Genomic DNA, 25,257 nt, shown 5'->3' on the forward strand with positions numbered 1-25,257 from the left:
CAGAAATGTAGATTGGCGCCTATGCTTTGGAGCAATGTTCACGGACTCTAGTATTTGGCTCTCTTTATTAGATGCAATGGTTTTCTGTATTGGGACCATGATTTCGGTCCTAACTTGTTCACTGATCCTCACATGGGAGGTACTTTTCCTTGTTGATATCTCAAGAAGGGTAGAAACACACACACACACACACACACACACACACACACACACACACACACACACACACACACACACACACACACACACACACACACAGATGTACAGTAGCAGTACGCGCGCGCACACAGAGGATGGATGCGCTAGGTTGCACAGTGCGCCCCTAGTGGTTAAAACTCTTGTTTAAAAGCAGGTGGCGAGCAGCGGTGCGCCACAGTGAAGCCTGACGCTTGACTTAGACCGAAAAGGCACACAAAAGTTATTAGTGGACTTAAAAAAACTGCAACTTGGGCGAACATCACCATGGCCAACACACCGCAGCCTCCTCACCTGCACTTGGCTGAAGTCACCGCGTCCCAGTTCCTCGACATCTGGAAGCATTTTGATTCTGATGGTGAGACCTTTTTTTTTTCTTCTTTCTTTCTTTCGTTATCCAGCATCAAAACATTAACAGTATTTGAAAGCTTAATCAACGACTATATAGTCGTTCATCTTTGGTTTAGGTATAGTAACACGTTTAACCAAATAATTAGTCCACTTCCTCCGAACAGGAAGTGGACTAAAAACAACTGTTTTCTACGAGTTGCATTCATGTCATTTTAAAAACGTTGGACTTTTCATAAATGGTCATTATATTTACTTGAACATATAATAAATGACTCGTAAACTATGACTGATATATATCTTAATATAAGCGGGGACACTATGGTTTTAAACGATGCATAACATGGTTCAATAATGATTTAAATGGAGAGTGAAAGTGGTATTCCGCAATTTTGCCATCCGTTTGATTTGTGTTTATTGGTGCTTTGTTAATCATATGAAAAGTGAGATAATACAAATATATTTGTGAGTAATATGTCGATTTGATTGGTTTCCATTGGCAATGAAAATCTTGCTTGTTGATGTGTTGTCAATAAGTGCAGCGTCGGGCGACATGTTCTCTTAAAAAAAAAAAAAAAGCTTCATACTGGAGGTCCTATCGATCCAGTATCTGTCAGCATAAAATTATCATTGTTGTAATTTATCCTTAGCACCTCCAGCCTCTCTTTTCCTCCTCTCTAAGCTGATGCACTGACGCGATATTCACTGAATAATTTGCACATTGGAGTAGTGTTGTCCCGATACCAATATTTTGGTACCGGTACCAAAATTATTTCGATACATTTCGGTACTTTTCTAAAATAAAGGGGACCACAAAAAATTGCATTATTGGCTTTATTTTAACAAAACATTTTACGGTACATTAAAAATATGTTTCTTAATGCAAGTTTGTCCTTGAATAAAATAGTGAACATACAAGACCACTTGTCTTTTAGTAGTAAGTAAACAAACAAAGGCTCATAATTTAGTCTGCTGACATATGCAGTAACATATTGTGTCATTCACCATTTTATTGTTTTGTCAAAATTATTAATGTGGTAGAAAATAAATTATTAATCTACTTGTTCATTACCTGTTAATATCTGCTTACTTTCTGATTTAACATGTTCTATCTACACTTCTGTTAAAATGTAATAATCACTTGTTCTTCTGTTGTTTGATACTTTACATTAGTTTTGGATGGTACCTCAAATTTGGGTATCAATCCGATACCAAGTAGTTACAGCTATTGGTTTTTCTCAGCAAGCAGTTGGATGGTTTGCAAATTACCTCACAAGTAGAATTCAGGCTGTTCAGATAGAAGGTTCCTCCTCGGATGTACTGCAAGTGAAAAAGGGTGTTCCTCAAGGTTCTGTGTTGGGCCCCTTATTATTCACTATTTACATAAATAATCTTGGACAGAATATTCCAAACTCAATTTTCCATTTCAATGCTGATGATACTGTCATATACTGCACAGCACCCACTCTTGCTGAGGCTTTTAAATATCTACAACATGCATTTGACAAGTACAAGAACAACTTTGCTATCTTCAACTGGTTTTAAATGCAGAGAAAACAAAGTGTATGCTCTTTACCACATCAAAAACTGTAAGATCAGCACTGTGTGAGAACATTTTAACAAGAAATGGGCAACAAATTATGTTAGTATCTGCTTTTAAATATTTAGGATTTTTAATTGATGACCACTTGAGTTTTAAGGAGCACATTCAGTATGTTGTAAAAAAACTGAAACTTTTACTGGGATTTTATTATAGAAACAAGTCTTGCTTTTCTTTTACTGTGAAACAGAAATTGGTGGAAACAACCTTTTTACCTGTTATTGACTATGGAGATGTGTTGTACATGAATGCTACTGCTGGTTGTCTCCACAAGCTGGATAGTGTGTACCACGGAGCACTGAGATTCATCACCAACTGCGCTCACCTTACTCACCATTGCGTATTATACTCAATGGTTAACTGGACATCTTTATGTGCTCGACGCCTCAATCATTGGTATATTTTCATCTACAAAACCATTCTGGGTATCACTCCATCTTATCTGTCTTGTCTTTTAACAAAGAAACAAGGAAGTCACAATCTTCGTTCAATGAATGTTCTGCAATTTGTCGTCCCCAAAGTAAGAACTGAACTGGGCAAGAAAGCATTTAGGTTTTCAGCACCGAAGGCTTGGAATAACCTACAATCGAATATTAAACTTCATACCCTAGTTACGTTGAATGAGTTTAAAGCTTCTGTGAAAGGACTGCAGTCTACCTTGTCTGTATGCACATGTGTCAGTGAGCAAGTTTTAATGTTGTAAATGTGATGTTTTATGTATTTGTTTACTGTTTTTAATGTAACCTTGCTGCTGCCCTCTTGGCCAGGTCTCCCTTGGAAAAGAGATCTTTGATCTCAATGGGATTTTACCTGGTTAAATAAAGGCTAATAATAATAATAATAAATACAGGATCATACATTGGTCATATTCAAAGTCCTCATGTGTCAAGTGACATACTTCCTGAGTTTATAGACATAATATACATTTTTTAAAAACGAAAGAAGATGTTGTGATGCCAAAAAATATCAACATAATCATAGTAGTATCAACTAGATACTAGGGCTGGGCGATATGGCCTTTTTTAATATCTCGATATTTTTAGGCCATATCGCGATACACGATATATATCGCAATATTTTGCCTTAGCCTTGAATGAACACTTTTTTTTTTTTTTTTTTTTTATATGTCCTGTCCAGCTTCTCAGGCAAATCATATAGTTGATGTAGATGCCCATGTCGGCTGTTCAGATTTACTTTACAAAAGAGAAGTGTAGGATACTTCTCTTGTTGCCTTATTTGTATTTGACTTTATTAAATGTATTTATATTATCATTTAGTGCAGCCGGGCCGGAGCAGGAGGGGATAGAAAGAGAAAAAAAAAGAAGACAGAGGGGGAAATTGTGGGGACAAGAGGGGGATTAGACAGAGAGACAAAAACAACAACAGCAAACAACAACAACAACAACAATAGAGCAACATCAGCAAATATGACATGTACAAATATGATGGTAAAAGTAATAGCAAATAAGCAGTTAGCGAAAAATAAAAAATAATACAGAAATGACAATGAGCATTATTACACTACAAATGGATCAATACAAATACCAAGCCTTGAATGAACACTTGATGCATATAATCACACAAATATGATGATTCTATGTGTCTACATTAAAACATTCTTGTTCATACTGCATTAATATATGCTCATTTCAAACTTTCATGCAGAGAGGGAAATCACAACTAAGTCAATTTACCAAAACTGTATTTATTAAATAGTTATTAAGCAGTGGCACAAACATTCATGTCATTTCAAAACAGAACGTGCAAGATTGTCAGAGACCTTTTTAAACAAGCTATTAGTGCACTTTTGTGCATGATGTCCTCAAGATGACAAATCAAAACAACACTAAATTAAAGTGCACTTTTTGTACAGAACGCCACTACAATAGTTTAAAACAAATAAAGTGCACTTTTGTGCATGATGTCACACAAGATATTTCAATGACTGTCAAATAAAAATTAGCTGCATAATAGGAAATCAAATTGTGTACGTCTTTCGCTATGTGGTAGGTTCTGGCGGACGTTATCTCCTTCTGTCGTTTTTTTTTTCATATGGTGTTGATTTTGAAATGGTTGCCTCGGCATTTTGTTGGTGTGGCACCGAACGGAGATGTTGACGTGCGGAGTAAGCACTGTTCATTCTCGAGCGGGTGACTTTTCAAATGATGCTACATATTAGCAGTAATGCTACTTTTTATAGCAAGACTTTTGCCCCACACTTGACAAATTACGGTTGTCTGTTCCACATATTCCCACTTGAAGCCAAACCACCGCCAGACGATGGACCCCATGCTGTTTTTTGGGGGAATTCATTGTTCCTTCATTTGTTACCAGATTCACACCTTCTTTCTCTCGTATTACCGCTAGCATCACAGCTAACGTTACCCATGCTGCTACCTCTTTGCTGCGCGAGGGCGTATGCGTATGTGACGTATGTCGTGACAGTATGTGACGTGTGTAAGAAGGTGCGCTTGTCTGTCTGTGAGAAGGAGACACAGGAAAGAGTGAGGAGAGCCTGTAGTGTAATGCCAGCAGCTAAAAGCAACTGCGTGAGAACGTATACTCGAATATCACGATATAGTCATTTTCTATATCGCACAGAGACAAACCCGCGATATATCGCGTATATCGATATATCGCCCAGCCCTACTAGATACACTACTGTACTTGGTATCATTACAGTGGATGTCAGGTGTAGAGCCACCCATGGCATTTGTTTACATTTTGATGCCAATGTGTAGTGAAGCATGTTTAGTTATTCCTCGTCCATCAGGGATGATACTTGTAAGAAACGTACTTTATTTGTCACCATGGAGGCGAGGATTAGTGATTTAAAAGTAGCTAAAACACTGCCGACTTGGGCTGGACTTTAGCCGTTAGCTAGCTAGCCATGTCTTAAAGCACCTCTTCCGGTGGGCGTTTCAGTGTTATAACTTCACCTTTATCGTTAGGATACATTTTGGCTTAAAAACTATCTCCCTATTCTGTCTACACACTGTCTGCTTGTAAGTACTCTGTGATTGTGCGTTGTCGAACATGCTCATCTTCTCGTAAACCAGCAATGACTCGAAGTGACGACGACGGAGGCGCGGAGGGGTGGTGGTCCCGTGCTTTTCAGAGGAGGTATAGTCCCGAAAATTATTTATTAGTATCGCGGTACTATACTAATACCGTTATACCGTACAACCCTACATTGGAGTCATTGAAAACTTTTAAGTATGCAACGTTAATTGGATAGGTTGATTGGCAACACTAAATTGGCCCTAGTGAATGAATGTGAATGTTGTCTGTCTATCTGTATTGGCCCTGCGATCAATCAATCAATCAATCAATCAATGTTTATTTATACAGCCCTAAATCACAAGTGTCTCAAAGGGCTGCACAAGCCACAACGACATCCGCGGTACAGAGCCCACATAAGGGCAAGGAAAAACTCACAACCCCAATGGGACGTCGATGTGAATGACTATGAGAAACCTTGGAGAGGACCGCATATGTGGGTGACCCCCCCGCCCCCCTCTAGGGGAGACCGGATGCAATGGACGTCGAGTGGGTCTGACATAATATTGTGAAAGTCCAGTCCATAGTAGATCTAACATAATAGTGAAAGTCCAGTCCATAGTGGGGCCAGCAGGAGACCATCTCGAGCGGAGACGGGTCAGCAGCGCAGAGATGTCCCCAACCGATGCACAGGCGAGCGGTCCATCCACTCTGGACAGCCAGCACTTCATCCATGGCCACCGGACCTGTGCCCCCGCCCCCCTCCACAAGGGAGAGGGGGGCAGAGGAGAAAAGAAAAGAAACGGCAGATCAACTGGTCTAAAAAGAGAATGCAAATGAGTTTTAAGATGGGACTTAAATGCTTCTACTGAGGTAGCATCTCTAACTGTTACCGGAGGGCATTCCAGAGTACTGGAGCCCGAATAGAAAACGCTCTATAGCCCGCAGACTTTTTTTGGGCTCTGGGAATCACTAATAGGCTGGAGTTCTTTGAACGCAGATTTCTTGCCGGGACATATGGTACAATACAATCGGCAAGATAGGATGGAGCTAGACCGTGTAGTATTTTATACGTAAGAAGTAAAACCTTAAAGTCACATCTTAAGTGCACAGGAAGCCAGTGCAGGTGAGCCAGTATAGGCGTAACATGATCAAGCTTTCTTGTTCTTGTCAAAAGTCTAGCAGCCGCATTTTGTACCAACTGTAATCTTTTAATGCTAGACATAGGGAGACCCGAAAATAATATGTTACAGTAATCGATGAGGTGGCGACTTGTCCAGGGTGTACCCCGTGTTCCGCCTGTCTGCAGCTGGGATAGGGTCCAGCTCCCCCCGCGACCCCGCAAGGGACAAGCGGTAGAAAATGGATGGATGGATGGTAAATACATTTCCGCAAATTACAAAATAATAATTATAAATGAAATATTTTCATTGCTTAAGCATACAAAAACTTTTTATGACCTTTGTGAATCCAAACGTTATCATTAAGTGAGCACTCTACACATGGAATAACACCCACAAGTCAACTTGACACTTATAAAGGTGAGACTGGATGTTACCTGAGGCAGAACCAATCAGTGACCACAATACTGAACAACATGCTCTGATTGGTTTGGTTTCATGTAGTGGCAAATATTAAGATAGTATTGATACATTCATGCTTGAAAATGTTTAATTTAGGCCTAGAATATGCTTAAAAAAACAGCATTGTATTAAAGCTGCAAATATAGAGTACGATGTGGCAAGGGCCAGTGGTAATTAGGGCTGCAGCTATTGATTATTTTAGAGATAACTAACAAATTTATCGATTAGTTTATTCAATTAATCGAGTAATCGGATAAAACACATTTATAGCCTCAAAGCATATTTTAGGGAAGATCGTTGAAATAAATTTTTTTTAATGAATAAAATAAACTGCCACACACAGATAATGGCACCCACACATCACCGCTCTCCTCTGTGCGCTATTGCCAAAGGCCGTCTGAACACCATGTCCGCATATTTAAAGTTCCGGGCACTCAATAAGGTTCAGATTTCATAAATTGTTATCAGTTCCACTCATTCAATGATTAATCGAACGAACAGAATATTGATCAAAGCTTTTTTCTAATCAAATTAATCGATTTTTGTTGCAGCCCAAGTGCTATTCAAAGTACCAGTAAAATGGAAAAACTAGTTGCCTCTATATTGAAACTATTATCATATTTATACACCAAAAGACTTACAGAGTTTGCGAGTAAACAGATCAAAATAGTATCACTCTCACGGAGATCCCCGAGCCATTTTGAGAAGATAATGAGCAATCCAGTCACGTGATCCGTGACGTAGCAGGAATAACCACAGTTCCCTTCCCTGTCAAAAACAATGCTAATCATGCAGACTTTGTGAGAGCCAACAACAATTACTTTTGGAAAAATGATGATCCAGAACCTTTTATTTTGGAGCCCGAACACAAGGATGATGAGCAATACGTTTTAGAAGGGGAGTTCGAAACGGATGTAGCTTTAATCAAACACATCAGCAGCATTACTAGGAGCTAAACATACAAACTAACCATAACAAACCATAATAAAAGAAACACTTACTCTACAATTTCCACTCACGCTGGGATGCCGACCGAGGCAAAATTTACATAATCCGGTTTAGATGAAGACTCAATCAAAATCCTAATGAAAGGTTTAAAAAAATGTTGCCGCAACTAGCGTCTTTTTGTGTCTTTTTCGCCATCTCGGAGATGTAAAAGTCAACCACCCTCTCTGTCAATGGCCACGTTTGTCTACCACCAGGTGAGAGGTGCATGAATTATAATCTAGAAATTAACTTTTACCAAGTCTGAGACAAACTAAAAGAAGCTAGCATTAGCTCACTGCTATCAATGTGCCGCTAAAATAGTCCGTCGGCCTTGCGTTTATAATAACAATAACACTCATATTTGGTTAATTTTCAGGTGACAACATGTAAATGGAGCATTTTTGGCGGTTTCTGAAACAGAGGATCTTTGATCTGTTGAGCTAATTGTTAGCTATTTATTTAAGATTTCGAATGCATAAAAAGCCAAACATATGAGTTCTTGTTTTACATAAAGATTGTTGAATGATAGACAGCACATCTCTTTCCATTGTTTGCGTATTTCCAGTATGACTGATCTGATGATATGGTCAGAGTGCAGGAACGTTCATCCGACCCCGAATCTACGAAAATTGCCCAAAATCTTCGGAGCGGAATATTTAAAATTTGTGGCAAATTTGTGGCAACATTTTTTATGTTGAGATGGTGTTTTCACATACTTTGCAGATTGTAAACACAATCGGATATGGTTTAATGGATACAATGAAACACAATCATATAAAATCAACTCGTTTTTCCATTCTACTGGTAATTTAAAAAGTAATTCTTTACTAGGTATTATGATGCACCTGGACATATCATCAGTGACACAGTTTTCTTACTTATTTAGTGTATATACTTTATATGTGTGATGCATATATACAATATCTGTTAATAGTAAAGAAAACATGATTTTGCTTATGAATGTTTCTTAGTTATGAAAATTTAAATTTTGCTCGTTTGTTTGTTTTTAAACCAGTCAACGTCCTTGCTCAGTCCACAATATACCTGCAGATGATGCAGTTGCGTCACATATGTTTTGTATACACATGCTCCTGGGAATCAATCTTGTACGCAATATGTTGTGGCTCCTGCAAGTGTTGAAAAATACAGAGAAATGAAAGTGGAAAGGGGATGGCTCCTGGAGGACACATTTACTGTATGGCCTGCTTAAAGCCCAGTAGTGTCAGCATCATCACTCTTGTTTTTTTAGTCCTGCTTGGGATTTTTACATACCGTGCTTTGCAACAAGCTGCTTTGCTAATCAAATGCAAGTAATGCATCAACACTTTTGGCTACAGTGTTTGATTTCTACCCCACATTACAGGGAGTGTGTTTTTGTTTGACATAAAGAAAGGAGAGATCATTTGTTTGCCTGGATTAAGTAAACATCTCATAGTTTTTAGTTAAAAATACACAGGGGGTGATATACCCAGAGATGATGAAACTATTTATTCCCAAATTGGCGCAGGATCAAATATCATCTGGATTTTGTCTGCATCCTGCAGCTCCTCTGTACTGCGTCCTTCTCATCTTTCTTTGCTTTCTCGGTCAGGTCTTTTTAATCCGATCTGTTCAGAGCTTTAAAAGAAGCACTTCCACTCTCTCCTGCTAATTATAGAATAGTTGTTGTCAATTCTCTTTGTAAAGATGTGGCATCATGGATATTAATCAAAATCACCCAGAACCTGAATCAGTCTGTCCGTCATTGGTAAGAAAACTGTTTGAAATGACTGAATTGCAAGCTCCTTAGGAAGACACACACACTTTACATAGCTTTTAAATATGCACTTAGCTGGCACTGCTCCCCTTTCTGAGAGTGTTCCTACCACATGGTTGAGTTATAGCATCAGAAACTAGAAGACTAAGGCTTCTTAAGTAGCATCTCTTGAGATATGTGACGCAGTATCCCAAAAAGTGTGTTCATGCAAGAAAATAGGTTTTGTCAACCCTCTACCTATGTGGCTGTTGCAGACTCTCAAAGCTCAACTGTTATATAATACACACGCTCCACATTCATACAATATGTGAGGGAAGTTTAATCACCGCAATGTAATGCACGTCTTTTGCTGTATCAAGACTATATTGACCACATATTGTTGAATCCAAGTGGATCATTCGTTCAAACATTTTTCAATATAAAACCAAAACTAAATACATTTTATTTAAATGTTTTTTACAGCCCCAAAACAAACAATAACGGATGTTATTTTTCCGATTTTGTGCACAGTTGAAAAATGGTCAAAAAAGGTAATAGGCAATTGCATATCTCCATTTAAGACACACTTGTACCTTGCCCTCCACCCAAGTGCAGCTGGGATAGGCTCCAGGCCACCCGCAACTCCAAAAGGGACACGCAGTAGGAAATGGATGGATGGATGGCATTTGAGACACCGAGTTTACCCAGTAGTAGAAAAGTAGTAGACATAGAAGAAGACAAGAGGACCGAGGTGTCTAAATCATTGAGGTTATGGGATGTTTTTGTTCTAGCTAAACATTGAAGATGTATGAATACAAAACTGGATGATTAGTCACATCAGGAATTAATCATCTTGTTATGAGCGTATTCACAAAAGGGGCAGGCTTGAATGACTAATCACAAACATGGATTGACTGCTTACAGTTTACGTCACTTCGGAAAATAATAATCTTGCGACGATACTAGATAAAGATTTTTTTTTTTTTTTTAAGTAAACATGGTTACAGTTGGTATAGAAAACCACTCACTACGGTCATACCTAAATCTCTACATCATAAATAAACTGTATATGACCACAACCAACATGCGAATGGAGACAGAATGAATGATAGATACTTAGATGTCACTGTAAAGCACGTTGAGTATCTAGAAAAATGTTGTATAAATCTATTCCATTACCAGTATTATTATATGCACATACATATACAGCAGTAGTTGACCATTTTAGTTTTATTCTTTCAACCTGAGGGTGCCACGGCACACTAGGGTGCTGTGAGATAGTAAGGTGTGTTATGGCAATTTGGCCCATTTCATCTAAATGGTAAAAAAAAATTGCAAATAAGTCTGTTGACCGCTAATGCCTTTGAGTGTTGTTCAATATTTTTCCACTAGATAGCAGCAGGCAGCTAAGTCAATTTAGAATCAATGAGGGAGCTTTGTCAAATGTGGATTACTATCGGAAAAAGGAAAATAAAAACTCTGAACTGACGGATAAAAATATGTTTTTTTGCATGTCTTTGTAAGGAAATGGTACCGCAACATAAAGTCTTGATCCATACGGAGTTCCACCGTATATCATGGCTGTATCCAGACAAACATGGACATTTTAAAAATGCATATTTTCTATTTTTATAGAGCTTATACTACATCTTCAATGTTTGGTTGGGTTAAAACAAAGACATCCCATAAATTTAACTTTATTTAGAACCCTTCGGTTCTCCTGTCTTCTTCTACGTGTGTTTACCTGCAAATCAAAGTCTATGTAAAACTACTTCCGGGTAAACTTAGTGTCTCAAATGGATTTGCAAAAAATACGTTCAAAAACCTGTTATCCGTTTTGTACATTTTTCAACTGGGCACAAAATGGAAAATTGGAAAAACCATTCCTTATCCGTTTGTTTTAAAGGGGAACTGCACTTTTTGGGGAATTTTGCCTATCATTCACAATTATTATGAGAGACAAGACGACAGGATGAGGAAATAGTCCAACGAGTTGGTCAACTTTGGCATCCAATTTAGATACAAGTCGCTTGATCTGCGTTTGGTTACACCACCCCCTCCGTAACTCCCACATCATTCATCGGATTAATCCCGTTCGAACGTCAAAACGTTCAGCGCATTCATTACATTTTCATAATGTCCACAGTGACTAGTAATCAGTGTTGAAGGATAGAGTCGTTGTGATGAGTTTTTTTTTAATTCATGTATGCTTAAAATGATTAAAATACGTAAAAATGACATGTTATTATAAATGGGCCTTTTACTACATTACATTAATACTTACAACATATATATAAAACATTGGAGGTGTTTGGATGTTTTTTTAGAGCGCTTTACAGGTCGAATAGAGCGATTCCCATAGGCTCCATTGTAAGCAGACTTTTGATCGCATTTACTAGTAAGAATGCATAAAAATAGAAAAACATGTCTTACATAAGGATTGGGAATGTTGGCAAAACTCCCCAAAAAAGTGCAGTTCCCCTTTAAGTCTGGAAACAAATATTGAAAAAACAAGTTATTTTGTTTATTTTAGTTTTGGGTTTAAGGCTCGCTAGTGGAAAGACGACTCAAAGGCAGACTTGGCAGAACAGACACAGGTGGGTTTATTCCAGGCAAGGTTCCATACACATGAAGGCAGTCCAAACATAGACAAAGGTAACAGAGGCATTAGGAAAAAAAGGCTAGGTCAAAGGTCAGGCAGGGTTCAGTAACAGAAAGGCAAGACTACATACATGGATAGAACAGCATGAATGGCAATAAACTTGCAATTGGACTAAAACACAGGGGAGTATATATAAGGCAGGTAATTAGCAGTGATGGTAAGCACCTGGGTGGACAGACAGATACTGATTGAAACACCTGGGTACCATGTATCACCTGTTTCCCACCTTTTTTAAGGGGTGCCTTAAGTGGCTGACCCGTTGGCGGTCCTGTTCTTGTGTCCCTGTAATGTATGTCTGCTCTTAGTGGGACTGTGCCGAAAACGTAATTTCAGTTCTTATATGTCTTCCATCCATCCATTTTCTACCCACATATACAGTACTGTTTAGCGCTTTATATCGTGTTCAAAGTAGACAAGCTTTAGTAAAATGTGGACTTTTGTCGAGGCTGTAACCCATTAATAATGTTTACATTGATCGTTAAAGAGAAATTGACTTTAATATACACACTTTTCTATTTACAATCGCTGTCTTAGAAACAGTTAAGTTTGTAAATCGAGCTTCCACCATATCTATTTTTTGTAATAGATAGATTTTGTAAATGACTACTGCTAAACTTCATAAAAGTGTAAAATTGCAAGTATTTAGTGTGCTTTACCTTACATTATTATTTTATCTGATACATGGGATTTGCTCAAAAATTATGTGTACGATTTTAAGACTTTCACTTAGACTGTCGAATATTTTATTTTGAAGATATTTCACAGAAAAAGATACTGTCAGTATAACAACTAATTTTAATATACCGGTAATTAAATTACATTTTCAGGGCTTCAAAAGTATTTTGAGAATAGTGACAAGTATAAATAGTCTATAGCAGGTAATGCCTGAAGTCTAACACTCTGAAGAGAGTACTAACTTCTGAGTTTCCTTCCTGGATTGGATTTGTCCGGGCTTCTCTACAGCCATTTAAACTTGCTACTTGTCTGTAGTTCATACTACTCTTCTTCTAATCTAGTAGTTCTAACATCCTTGCTTTTCTGGGTTTTGGCCGGCTTTTTCCTGCATTCCAAACACATGCATGTTAGGTTCATTGGAAGTTGACTTGGTGTGTTTAAAAGGAGAGAAAGGCTGCATATGAACGGTACAGGAAGACTTTATAGCATTGAGGGGCAGATGATGTATTGTAGAATCTCAGATGAGAACCTCCTGACCTCAGCCAGAACACTGAAGATGGGTCATGGTTTAGTCTTCGACTATGACAATGATTCAAAACATATACACCCAACACTACATAGGAGAGGAAGTGGCTTATTATCAGGTAGATGCACATTAAGATCCAGGAGTGTCCTTGCCAGTCTCCAGATCTTAATCCCGTTGAAAATCTGTGGAGGGAGCGGAAACTTCAAGTTGCCAGGCGACAGGCTCGAATTTATCATGATTTGGATAGTATCTGTAGAGCAGTGGACCAAAATCCCTCCTGAGATGTGTGAAACCCCGGTGAACGACGACAAGTAACGCCTGATCTATGTGCTTGCAAACAAGGGTTTCTCCATCAAATACTTAGTCATGTTTTGCTTGGGGATCAAATACTTATTAATTAATAACCTTTTTCTAGACCTGCTTTTAATAAGCTGTCTTCATTTGGTAAACTTAAACTACCAAAATTTTGCACTGTTCATGTCTTAGTAAGAGGTTAAACTTACACAATCAGTAAGTATTTTGTTTTACTTCTTAACATTTAATGTCACCTACTTTATATTTAATCACACACTTGCTAATTGTTTCTTAGGTCATTTCTCTCCAGGGAGCTAAATGTCAGTAAGACCTACAGGAGGGGGGCTCCATAGCAGGGAGGCTGTCCTACTTATCCAGGCATTTATGAGTTGTGATGCAGAGTAACATACATGTCCACACAGACACAATCACACATACATGCATACAAACATATGCATGCACACACACACACACACTCACACACACACACACTCACAGATAAAAGATGTTAAGATGTCGGCAGGATGAAGCAGGAAAGGATGGGAGAGTGAAGACGAGAGCAAGATGATGAGTTTTGACGAAGAGGAGGGGAAGGAGATGGCATAATAGTGTTTGCAAGTGTGAAATGAGGCAACTCTGCCTTCCAGGGCTTTATTGAAGCAGCTAGTCACATTGTTAGGAGCCATCTGTCCAAGCATTCGGCAGGCTCGTTCAAAAGATGTTGGCACACATTCACATATACTACCTGGGTGAAGGGAGCACAATCATTTGTGTTCTGAATGACTGCTCTCAGGGGAAAAAACAAGAAATATTTATAAGATGTGACGTTAAGTAATGGTCATGGCCAGCAACTGAAACAGTCAGTAAACTATTTAGTAGGGCTGTCAACCAATTACATGTTTAATCAGATTAATCAAATTTTTGCATTTTGATTAATTACGATTAATCACAGTAAATTACTTTATTGTCATATAATTTATTTTCAAAATGACATACAAGAACATTTTTTAAATGTTTTTACTTCAATGCACGTCATGTATTTGTTTAAAATAGTTTTATCTGAGTAAAAGTTCTGTGTTGTGAAGTGAAATCTCCCAGCGAGTCCACTCGTCTTCACTGATGTATGGATTGACCTAAAAACTGACCGTAATGCACACTGCTGCGCCTTTGAGTAACCATCTGCGATTAAGATAAAGGAGTATGTGTGGTCAAAATAAATAGCACAATTAATCTGCGTTTACACATGATTAATGCGATAACGTTTTGTGATTAAGTGTATGAGTTAAAGTATTATATTTGACAGCACTACTATTTAGTAAAACAAATTGTGAAAGCTATACTTGAGCTCTTACTGACTAGGGATGTGCCGATCAATGGGCCACCGATCAGTATCGGACGATTTTTGTGATAAAGTTAATTGTATAGCAGTTAATTGTATATCTCCATACATAGTGTGGAGCCGCGCTCCTAAGGTAATAATCACCTCTATTACGACAAATAAACTGCATTTTTTTTAAATACCTTAAGTATCATTGTCACACCTTACACCAGGGGTCCCCAAACTACGGCCCGCGGGCTGGATACGGCCCCCCAGCGTCCAAAACCCGGCACGCGGGAAGTCCCAAGTTAAAAATGTTTTATTTTTTGTATTATTATTATTTATTTATTTTTTTATTTTTTTTAATCTGTCCTTACTAGTCCATTTTCTACCGTCTCCTAGCCACTCAGGCAAATCATATTGTCTAAAAATGCATTTTACCATAACGTGACATGCAGCAAGTGCACTCTTTAAGTCAATTAGTGCGCAAGGAATATATATGTATGAATATATATATATATATATATATATATATATATATATATATATATATATATATATATATATATATATATATATATATATATATATATAAATATATATATACACACACACACACACACACACATATATATATATATATATATACACACACACATATAGACACATATATACACATACATACACATTACATATACTGTATATATATATACACATTTATACATATATACTGTATATACACATATACATATATATATATATATATATACATGGACATATACATAGACATATACATTTATACACACACATATATACACACTTACATATACATATACATATATATATCTACACACACACACACACACATTTACATATATATATATATATATATATATATATATATATATATATATATATATATATAGCGCGGCCCCCAGCCAAATTGTTTTACCCCAATGCGGCCCCGGAGTCAAAAAGTTTGGGGACCCCTGCCTTACACACTAAGAGCAAGCCAAGAGTAGGCATTCTAATAGCTAAGCTAAGATAGCCGCTAAACTAGCAGGAAATAATAATAATAATAATAATAATAATAGGGACGGCGTGGCGCAGTGGAAGAGTGGCCGTGCGCGACCCGAGGGTCCCTGGTTCAATCCCCACCTAGTACCAACCTCGTCATGTCCGTTGTGTCCTGAGCAAGACACTTCACCCTTGCTCCTGATGGGTGCTGGTTAGCGCCTTGCATGGCAGCTCCCTCCATCAGTGTGTGAATGTGTGTGTGAATGGGTAAATGTGGAAGTAGTGTCAAAGCGCTTTGAGTACCTTGAAGGTAGAAAAGCGCTATACAAGTACAACCCATTTATCATTATTTATTTATAACACCAATAAATAAGTGAATAGGAAAGTTTAAGACGTGTAGATAGAACTGCATTACAGCAGAAACTAAGCAGTTATTAAAAGGAAATTACCAAGAATAAGAGTCCAGAGAGAAGATAATATAACAACAACGGTTAGTGTGTCAGAATTGTCACAGTCAGTACACGATACATATGACACCTATGATACTATATCGGTATATGATCTTTGCCAGAGTGATTAGGTTGATATTTCAATGCACTATAAACCATTTTTAAATGGTTTTTGTTAATGTTTACAAATTCTGAGAATAAGTTACTGAACACAGTAGGAATTTGAGGGCAAAAGTTATTTCAATGAGTAGTAGATAGTACCGTATTTTCAGCACTATAAGGCGCACCAGATTATAAGGCGCACCGCATTATAAGGCGCATAGAATAGACGCTACAGTAGAGGCTGGGGTTACGTTATGCATCCATTAAATGGAGCTGCGCTAAAGGGAATGTCAACAAAACAGTCAGATAGGTGAGTCAAACTTTATTAATAGATTACAAACCAGCGTTCTGACAACTCTGTTCACTCCCAAAATGAATAAACAGCTGTTTTATTATTTTCCCTGAGGTAAAGTCAGTGACGTGGTGTTTTGTTTATCTTTTAACAACAGCAAGGTATAACATGTAATGCAACATTTATATCACATAGTGGAGGGGAACTTTTCCCTGATTCAATAAACACGTAAAAAGCAGTGATACTGTTACGGTAAATCAAACGTTAGTGCAATCACAATATAGTAACACTCGAAATAGTGCAGAGCAATAACAATATATCAATAACTCAACGTTGCTCAAACGTTAGTCACACAACACAACACACAAAATAAACATGTAAAGCTCACTTTATGAAGTTATTCCTCATCCACGAATCCCTCGAATTCTTCTTCTTCAGTGTCCAAATTAAACAGTTGGGCGAAGTCATTAATTGAGTCAGTGTCACTGCTGCTCTATTCCCGTGTTCTACTGCGTGACTAATCGTCTTAAGTTTAAAGTCTGCGTTATAAGCGTGTCTCTTAATAGGAGCCATTTTGGGGTCTTTACAAAAACAAACAAATGGAAATCAAACGTCACGCCTCGCGCAGTCATATATCCCAGCATGCACCGCGCGCTTCTTCTTCTTCTACGGGGGAAAATTAAGTTGGCAGCTGCTTACCGTAGTTGCGATTGATTGATTGATTGATTGAAACTTTTACCTGTTGGAGGCTCAATATTGGTCCATATATAAGGCGCACCAGATTATAAGGCGCACTGTCAGCTTTTGACAAAATTGGAGGTTTTTAGGTGTACCTTATAGTGCGGAAAATACGGTAGTTTTTGTTTTGTTTAGTTATTGTTTGCTATTGACTTTGTTTTGCTTAAACAATTGTATATAATAAAAGAGAATAAGGAAGTAGTTTAAAACATGTTTTGACATTGTTAAATTGTCAATATCACTGACCATAAATACATTTACAAAATGTAGTTAATACATGTGACTTGTATCAGTATTCGTATCAGCCGATCTCACTCAAGGATGATCAGTATAGAAATTGGCAGCATAAATCTCTGATCTGAACATCCCTGTTACTAACACATAAATACACTCACCACGCTCCTTGGTAGTTTTGAATAAGACATTTTGAAAACCACATTTTCTCTTTAAAGTGAATTATTATTTTCTTCATTTAGTTATCCTCCTACCAGGCAACCTGAATTAACATTGATTAGAGAAAAATAAACAAGATTTAAAAACCGCACGTCACTGCTATTTACCAGAACCCCCCGAGCCTCAACCCCTGCTGACAACTGCATCGACCTTTATGGAATAGGAGAAGCCACCTATAGATCATCACCTTCAAAATCCTAGATAAGCAATTTTCCATAAATAGCTTCTCAGTATGGGCAGTGATTGCTTTGCATTATATCATTTCATAGGTTAATCGATTGATCAGGGAGGGAAGTAAACGTGTTATTGGTACAAGGTTCTTGTTAGAATCATTGGCAAGATGCCCACATGAGACCTAATGTGACCATATGTGCTCTATGCAGAAGAGATCCTGTTGTTGACGGTAATAAACCATAATTCCCAGCTCCTCTGACAGAGTTCTCCACTTTATCACATGCTGTTTGGACAATTGTAACTCCCTGTTCTAAGCAGCAGGCTCCCATCCGTTGCTCTCAGATGGTCCAGTATGCAGCTGTACTCCTAATAACTGGTACGAGCAGCGTGAGCACATCACCCCTGTGTTGACATCGTCCCACCGGCTTCCTGTCACTTTTAGGATAAATGTCTTAGTGGTCTGGCTCCCTTTACTATGTGCATTTATTAGCCATAAACAAGGTCCACCAGAGTGACTGGTTCTTGGCTTGGGTCATCGATCTTCCACCCAAGTATTGAAAATTATTGGAATTTCTACAATCATGTCAATTATCCAAACACTCTTTGATTGGCACATTTGTATGTGAAACCTCTTAAAGGGATCCTATTATGCAAAAACAACTTCCTTACCTAGTGGTACCTGTTTTTGAGTATTTGGGATTTGCATAAGTCCCGACCAGAGCCTGAGATATTTATGTAACAATCTTGCCTTCTTCCAAACTTGCCCCAAATGATAAGTGCTAAAAACTACAACATGGCTGATGGGGTGGCGACACAGTCAAAGTAGGCTTGGCTTGGAGGAGGTCCTCTGCACTTAAATAAGAGCCACAAAGAGACAGTTAGAAAGCGGCTTGAAGATGGTCTGTAAAACAAAATCTTCAGAATTTTGACCAAAGCACCATTATTACATACAGACCACGAGGTAGTGTTTTAAAGGCCTACTGAAACCCACTACTACCGACCACGCAGTCTGATAGTTTATATATCAATGATGAAATCTTAACATTGCAACACATGCCAATACGGCCGGGTTAGCTTACTAAAGTGCAATTTTAAATTTCGCGCGAAATATCCAGCTGAAAACGTTTCGGTATGATGAAGCCTGCGCGTGACGTCACGGATTGTAGCGGACATTTTGGGACAGCATGGTGGCCAGCTATTAAGTCGTCTGTTTTCATCGCAAAATTCCACAGTATTCTGGACATCTGTGTTGGTGAATCTTTTGCAATTTGTTCAATGAACAAGCAAAGAAGAAAGCTGTAGGTGGGAAGCGGTGTATTGCGGCAGATGTTGTGTCGGATAACGCGCCCCCGCCGTAGAATGCACCCCCTGACTGTTGTGCCGGATAACACAGCCGGTGTTTCATTGTTTACATTCCCGAAAGATGACAGTCAAGCTTTACCATTGGCCTGTGGAAAACTCAGACAACAGAGACTCTTACCTGGAGGACTTTGAGTTGGATACACCGACGCGGTACCGTGAGTACGCATGCAGCTGCGGCTTCCAAACATTTGATCGCTTGCCCGTACGTGCGTGCCGCAATGTGCATGTTACGTACGTAACTTTGGGGACTTTGGGGAAATATATGTGCTGTATGAACTTTGGGGAGGTGAACGGTACTTTGGGCTGTGGGATTGAGTGTGTTGTGCAGGTGTTTGAGTTGTATTGGCGGGTTATATGGACGGGAGGGGGGAGGTGTTTGTTATGTGGGATTCATTTGTGGCATATTAAATATAAACCTGGTTGTGTTGTGGCTAATAGAGTATATATATGTCTTGTGTTTATTTACTGTTTTAGTCATTCCCAGCTGAATATCAGGTCCCACCCGCCTCTCACAGCATCTTCCCTATCTGAATCGCTCCCACTGCCCTCTAGTCCTTCACTCTCACTTTCCTCATCCACGAATCTTTCATCCTCGCTCACATTAATGAGGAAATCTTCGCTTTCTCGGTCTGAATCGCTCTCGCTGCTGGTGGCCATGATTGTAAACAATGTACGGATGTGAGGAGCTCCACAACCTGTGACGTCATGCGCATATCGTCTGCTACTTCCGGTACAGGCAAGGCTTTTTTTATCAGCGCTTAAAAGATGCGAACTTTATCGTCGATGTTCTCTACTAAATCCTTTCAGCAAAAATATGGCAATATCGCGAAATGATCAAGTATGACACATAGAATGGACCTGCTATCCCCGTTTAAAGAAGAAAATTGCATTTCAGTAGGCCTTTAAATGTAGAAAGAAAAAACAGTCATCACGTCATACTCACAATGACTGTTTCACTTTCAGTTCATTTTATTGGTAAAGGTCAAACTCAATCATTGTCCAAATATTTCAGGACCTAATTGTATGTTCTATAACTCCAAGGTAATGGCTTTATCGAAGGGAAGGAGTTAGAGGGTTTCTTTCGGGAGCTGGAAACAGCCCGGAGAGGAGCTGGCGTGGTGAGTTAAGTAGCCAAGCATTTAACACACTGCAAACACTTACACACGCCGCGTTCATTCTAAATAACTTCTGTTTCGCAGGACCCATCAAACCCAACATTCAGAGAAAAGATGAAGGAGTTCATGCAGAAGTTTGACAAGAACAAAGACGGGAGGATTGAGATGTCCGAGGTAAGACTGGATGTGGTTTGACTATTTGGAAAGATTTCAAATAATTTGTCAGTTAACCAGTTATCTTACTAAACATTTCTAACCAAGTAGGCTGTATCATACAATAGGAACATGCCACCTGAATTAGCAATCATCACAATGAAACAAAATATGTTTTTTAGTATAGAACTACAACATGTATTCATTTTCTGTGTCAGTAGGGATGTAACTATATGAACATTTCATATCAAGGTTATTGTGATCAAAATAATCACGGTTATCATTATTATCACGGTATTGTTGAATGTGCACACACTCTGAAATATTGTAACCAAGTTTTGTTGATGATGATGACGATGAAGAAAAAAACAGGTGTTGAGGCGTTTCGCTTCAAGTTTATGTAACGCAGGGGTTGCCAACTCCATGAAAAAAAATAAGGGACACCTTGTGGGGCTGGTGGACCTGATTGTTTTTCCCTTTTTTGCATGTTTGAAAAGAGTTTTATGCTATCTGCAAAGACTGAATGGAGGCAACTGGACCTTTATTCAGAAGAGTCCATTTGCTTCGATTAAACCTTTTTGGATTATATGACCTGATGACATTCCACACACATTGATTTTTAAACTTGACCTTAATCAGAATTTAATTAAATGTGCAGGTTTTGGAATTATACAAATACATAGGAAAGTAAGTGTTCAATAATCAATGTTTTTTGTGCAAAATAACAAAATGAACAGAATAAAAAAAAATTACATATATATAGTCGTGGTCAAAAGTTTACATACACTTGTAAAGAACATAATGTCATGGCTGTCTTGAGTTTCCAATAATGTCTTCCATGCTTATTCTTTTGTGATAGAGTGATTGGAGCACATACTTGTTTGTCACCAAAAAAATTCATGAAGTTTGGTTCTTTTATGAATTTATTATGGGTCTACTGAAAATGTGACCAAATCTGCTGGGTCAAAAGTATACATACAGCAATGTTAATATTTGGTTACATGTCCCTTGGCAAGTTTCACTGCAATAAGGCGATTTTGGTAGCCATCCACAAGTTTCTGGTTGAAATTCTGACCACTCCTCTTGACACAATTGGTGCAATTCAGCTAAATTTGGTGGTTTTCTGACATGGACTTGCTATTTCACCATTGTCCACACGTTTAAGTCAGGACTTTGGGAAGGCCATTCTAAAACCTTGATTCTAGCCTGATTTAGCCATTCCTTTACCACTTTTAACGTGTGTTTGGGGTCATTGTCCTGTTGGAACACCCAACTGCGCCCAAGACCCAACCTCCGGGCTGATGATTTTAGGTTGTCCTGAAGAATTTGGAGGTAATCCTCCTTTTTCATTGTCCCATTTACTCTCTGTAAAGCACAAGTTCCATTGGCAGCAAAACAGGCCCAGAGCATAATGCTAGACGGTAGGGATGGTGTTCCTGGAATTAAAGGCCTCACCTTTTCTCCTCCAAACATGTTGCTGGGTATTGTGGCCAAACAGCTCAATTTTTGTTTCATCTGACATCACATGGACAAAGATAAGACCTTCTGGAGGAAAGTTCTGTGGTCAGATGAAACAAAAGGTTCACTGCGCACAGTTCAATGGCTTGTTTCTCCAGTGAATGAGCTGTGTCAACAGTCTGTTAGTATATAAAAGTGTGGTTATTCATCACAGTTTTACGATAATTTCAATATAAAACAATAATACTAGCCGTCGGGAGTTCTATTGCGGTTTATTATTATACAGTGTATCGTTACATCCCTATTAGGTTAAAGAGTGACTACAGACTACAGTATGACATATTCTAATTTAACAAGATATTGTTTAAAAACTTATTACGTTGTTAAATATTTTTTAGCATTTAAATGTTATAGCAATACAAATCAAAGACACGCCAATTAACCAATATTGTTATCAACGGTGATGGCGTGTCTCAGATGTTATAGCGATTTTTCAGAAATTTGAAGTCTACCCCTGGGAAGCTGTGGCTACAAATGTAGCTTACCAAATGAATTACCGGTTCTCAGTTCTCATTATAAATCGTCATTCGCCTTTAGATATATATATATATATATATATATATATATATATATATATATATATATATATATATATATATATATATATATATATATATATATATATATATGTTTAATCCTTCAACAAACTTAGGGAACTTGGTTAAAACATGATTTTGAAAAAGTTTTTTTCTCGGCCATCGTCCATAGGTAATAGTATACTGTATTATTAATGTAAAAGTCACTCACCCATTTGAAACTTTACAGTCAAAAATACAGAAAGCATCCACTATCTTTTGTTGTCATCACTCCCATTTCCCTGTCTCGCTTTCTCTCTAGCTGGCCCAGATTCTCCCCACTGAAGAGAACTTCTTACTCTGCTTCAGACAGTTTGTCAGTTCCAGTGCTGAGTTCATGGTGGTAAGTGTTTTTTTAAGCAAGTACAGTATGTTAGTCTAATGCAAAACTTTTGCTCTTTGTCTGTTATGCTAGATGGCTTACTCAAAATTTACAGCACAGTTAACCCTTTTTACTTACAATCTGGCAAGATTTGGTATCGGGAAAAAAAAGACATTGTACAAAAAGTTGTATTCGCACCAAAACAAGTTTTGGCAACAAATAAATACTAACTTTGAATTTGTTTTATTTTTGGTGGATGTTTTCGATGCCAATATTCATATCTTTGTACACTTTTATTGTTTTTGTGTGTTTCAAAATTGTTCTTATGATTGCTTCCCTTTTTTACGATTTTGTTTCTTTTTTGTCAGTTTTGCTTCTTTTTTTTACGGTATCAGAATAATGGCAGTCTTTTCGCAATAGGGGCACTGTGGGCGGGAAGCAGTTTTACTGGACTTGGGCATGCAAATAAAACACCACAGAAGAAAGGAGGGCAGAGGGCATCTAAATTAAGTTTAAAAAAGCTTCAACATTTTCAATTATGAAGCAAAAGTTGTTTTTTACATTTATCTTGAGTAGGTCTGTATTTATTGCTGTCGGCAAAATCATCTCCTGCTCAGAGAGAAATCATGTATTTGTAAACATGATACAGTAACCTACTTTATTACTCTTTGACTACTTCATAACGCACTCTGGTCAACTTTGTTGGTGGAACGTCAATGTTCCACCACTCCTGTCGCTCTTCGTAGCAGATGTCGAAGCAAATGTCAAACTGCGACAGCCAAAATGCTTGCTCTCTTCCTTCTTAACCTTTTACGTGTATAAATTGGTCCACAAAATGTTGACTTTGTTTGCAAAAAATCTTTGAAATTGCCACAAATGCACCAGGACTAAGACCTTCTATAATTGGAGCCATGTTTACTTCCGTAAACACTGCAGCACGTGTGACGTCATGACGTCAAGTCTGCATGCAGGTCAATTTGCTTTCACATTAGACATCACATTTTTTTTTTTTACAATCTGAACAACTACGTAAAAAGATCGGATTTGACAAAAAAATCAGAATTGGACGTCCTACTCTCCAGCGTGAATGTAGTCTAAGTTGAACTCTAGTCTTTTTTGAGCCTTACAAAGTGTTTATACTGTAAGTATTATACTTATTACACACCAGCTGTTATGTAACGTGCATCTTAGTTGTAGTTTTCATTACTAAATTTGGAGCTATTTAAATCGCCATGTAAAATTGCTAATGCTAATCAGTACCATGTCTATAGAAAATCGAATGTAAATTAGCATCAAGCTAGCACATTTTAAAAGGTGGAGCCTTACTATATGTAAACAAGTATGTGAGTGCAGTATGAGTTTGAGTGTGTTCTATCAAGCATGCTTGCTTTGTTGACATGGAAAATTACAACATTACTGTAACTAGAGGCAGTCCGACTGAGTGCTGCTTGAGTCCTTGTTTGACTAACAAATGTTTGAGCCGGCCGAGTCTGCAACCAGACGTGACATCACGTGCAATAAAAGATATCAGAATTTGGAATCATTTGATTGTATGAGGATCAATACCCGGCAGTACAGACGGAATTCCGTCAGTGCCTTTCAAAAGTACCAAATTCCAAAACCCATCCCTATTACAAGTGCCATAACCTACGAATTCTCTCGGCTTATTTTTGGGTTTTAAGTTGCGAGCAAAATGTTGAGATAGAACTAGATACCTAGTTCGCGTAGCAAATGCCACGGTGAACCCCGTAAGATCACCCAACATGTGGTGTCTTACTCTTACTTACATGTTAGTTTTAGCTTGCAACAGCCTGCTAGACATACAAAACTTTGGTTTTCCAACTATTGGACTAAAGAAAGTCAGTTGGTTGGACAGTATGGAGAAGAAGAAGCAGATGATGTGCTTTGAAGAAAAAAAGATCCTCAATAAACATGACATGGTGAAGCAGTACGGGCATACAACTTACAATCTGCACCTTACGGACGAACCAGGAGTCAATAAAGGCTATGATAATGCCAGCCTAGAGCGTGAAAGAAAATAAAGTGTGTTGAAAAGGACAAAAA

At 38.1% G+C, this 25,257-nt stretch overlaps 1 protein-coding gene across 2 annotated transcripts in view; it reads left to right on the plus strand.

Annotated features, from left to right (window-relative positions):
* Nucleotides 1–354: 354 nt before the first annotated feature.
* Nucleotides 355–25,257, plus strand: part of calb2a (calbindin 2a) — a 68,631-nt gene continuing 43,728 nt past the window's right edge. The window contains exons 1-4 of one of the 2 annotated variants that reach the window (XM_061969861.2): nucleotides 355–553; nucleotides 20,552–20,628; nucleotides 20,710–20,799; nucleotides 23,134–23,214. In XM_061969861.2, the coding sequence (XP_061825845.1) occupies nucleotides 463–553; nucleotides 20,552–20,628; nucleotides 20,710–20,799; nucleotides 23,134–23,214 (339 nt within the window). In that variant the 5' untranslated portion in view covers nucleotides 355–462. The remainder of the gene's footprint in view (nucleotides 554–20,551; nucleotides 20,629–20,709; nucleotides 20,800–23,133; nucleotides 23,215–25,257) is intronic. The other variant, XM_061969860.2, reaches the window with a different exon arrangement.

This window comes from Nerophis lumbriciformis, linkage group LG10 (assembly GCF_033978685.3).
Source record: "Nerophis lumbriciformis linkage group LG10, RoL_Nlum_v2.1, whole genome shotgun sequence".
In the NCBI taxonomy this organism is placed as follows: Eukaryota; Metazoa; Chordata; class Actinopteri; order Syngnathiformes; family Syngnathidae; genus Nerophis; species Nerophis lumbriciformis.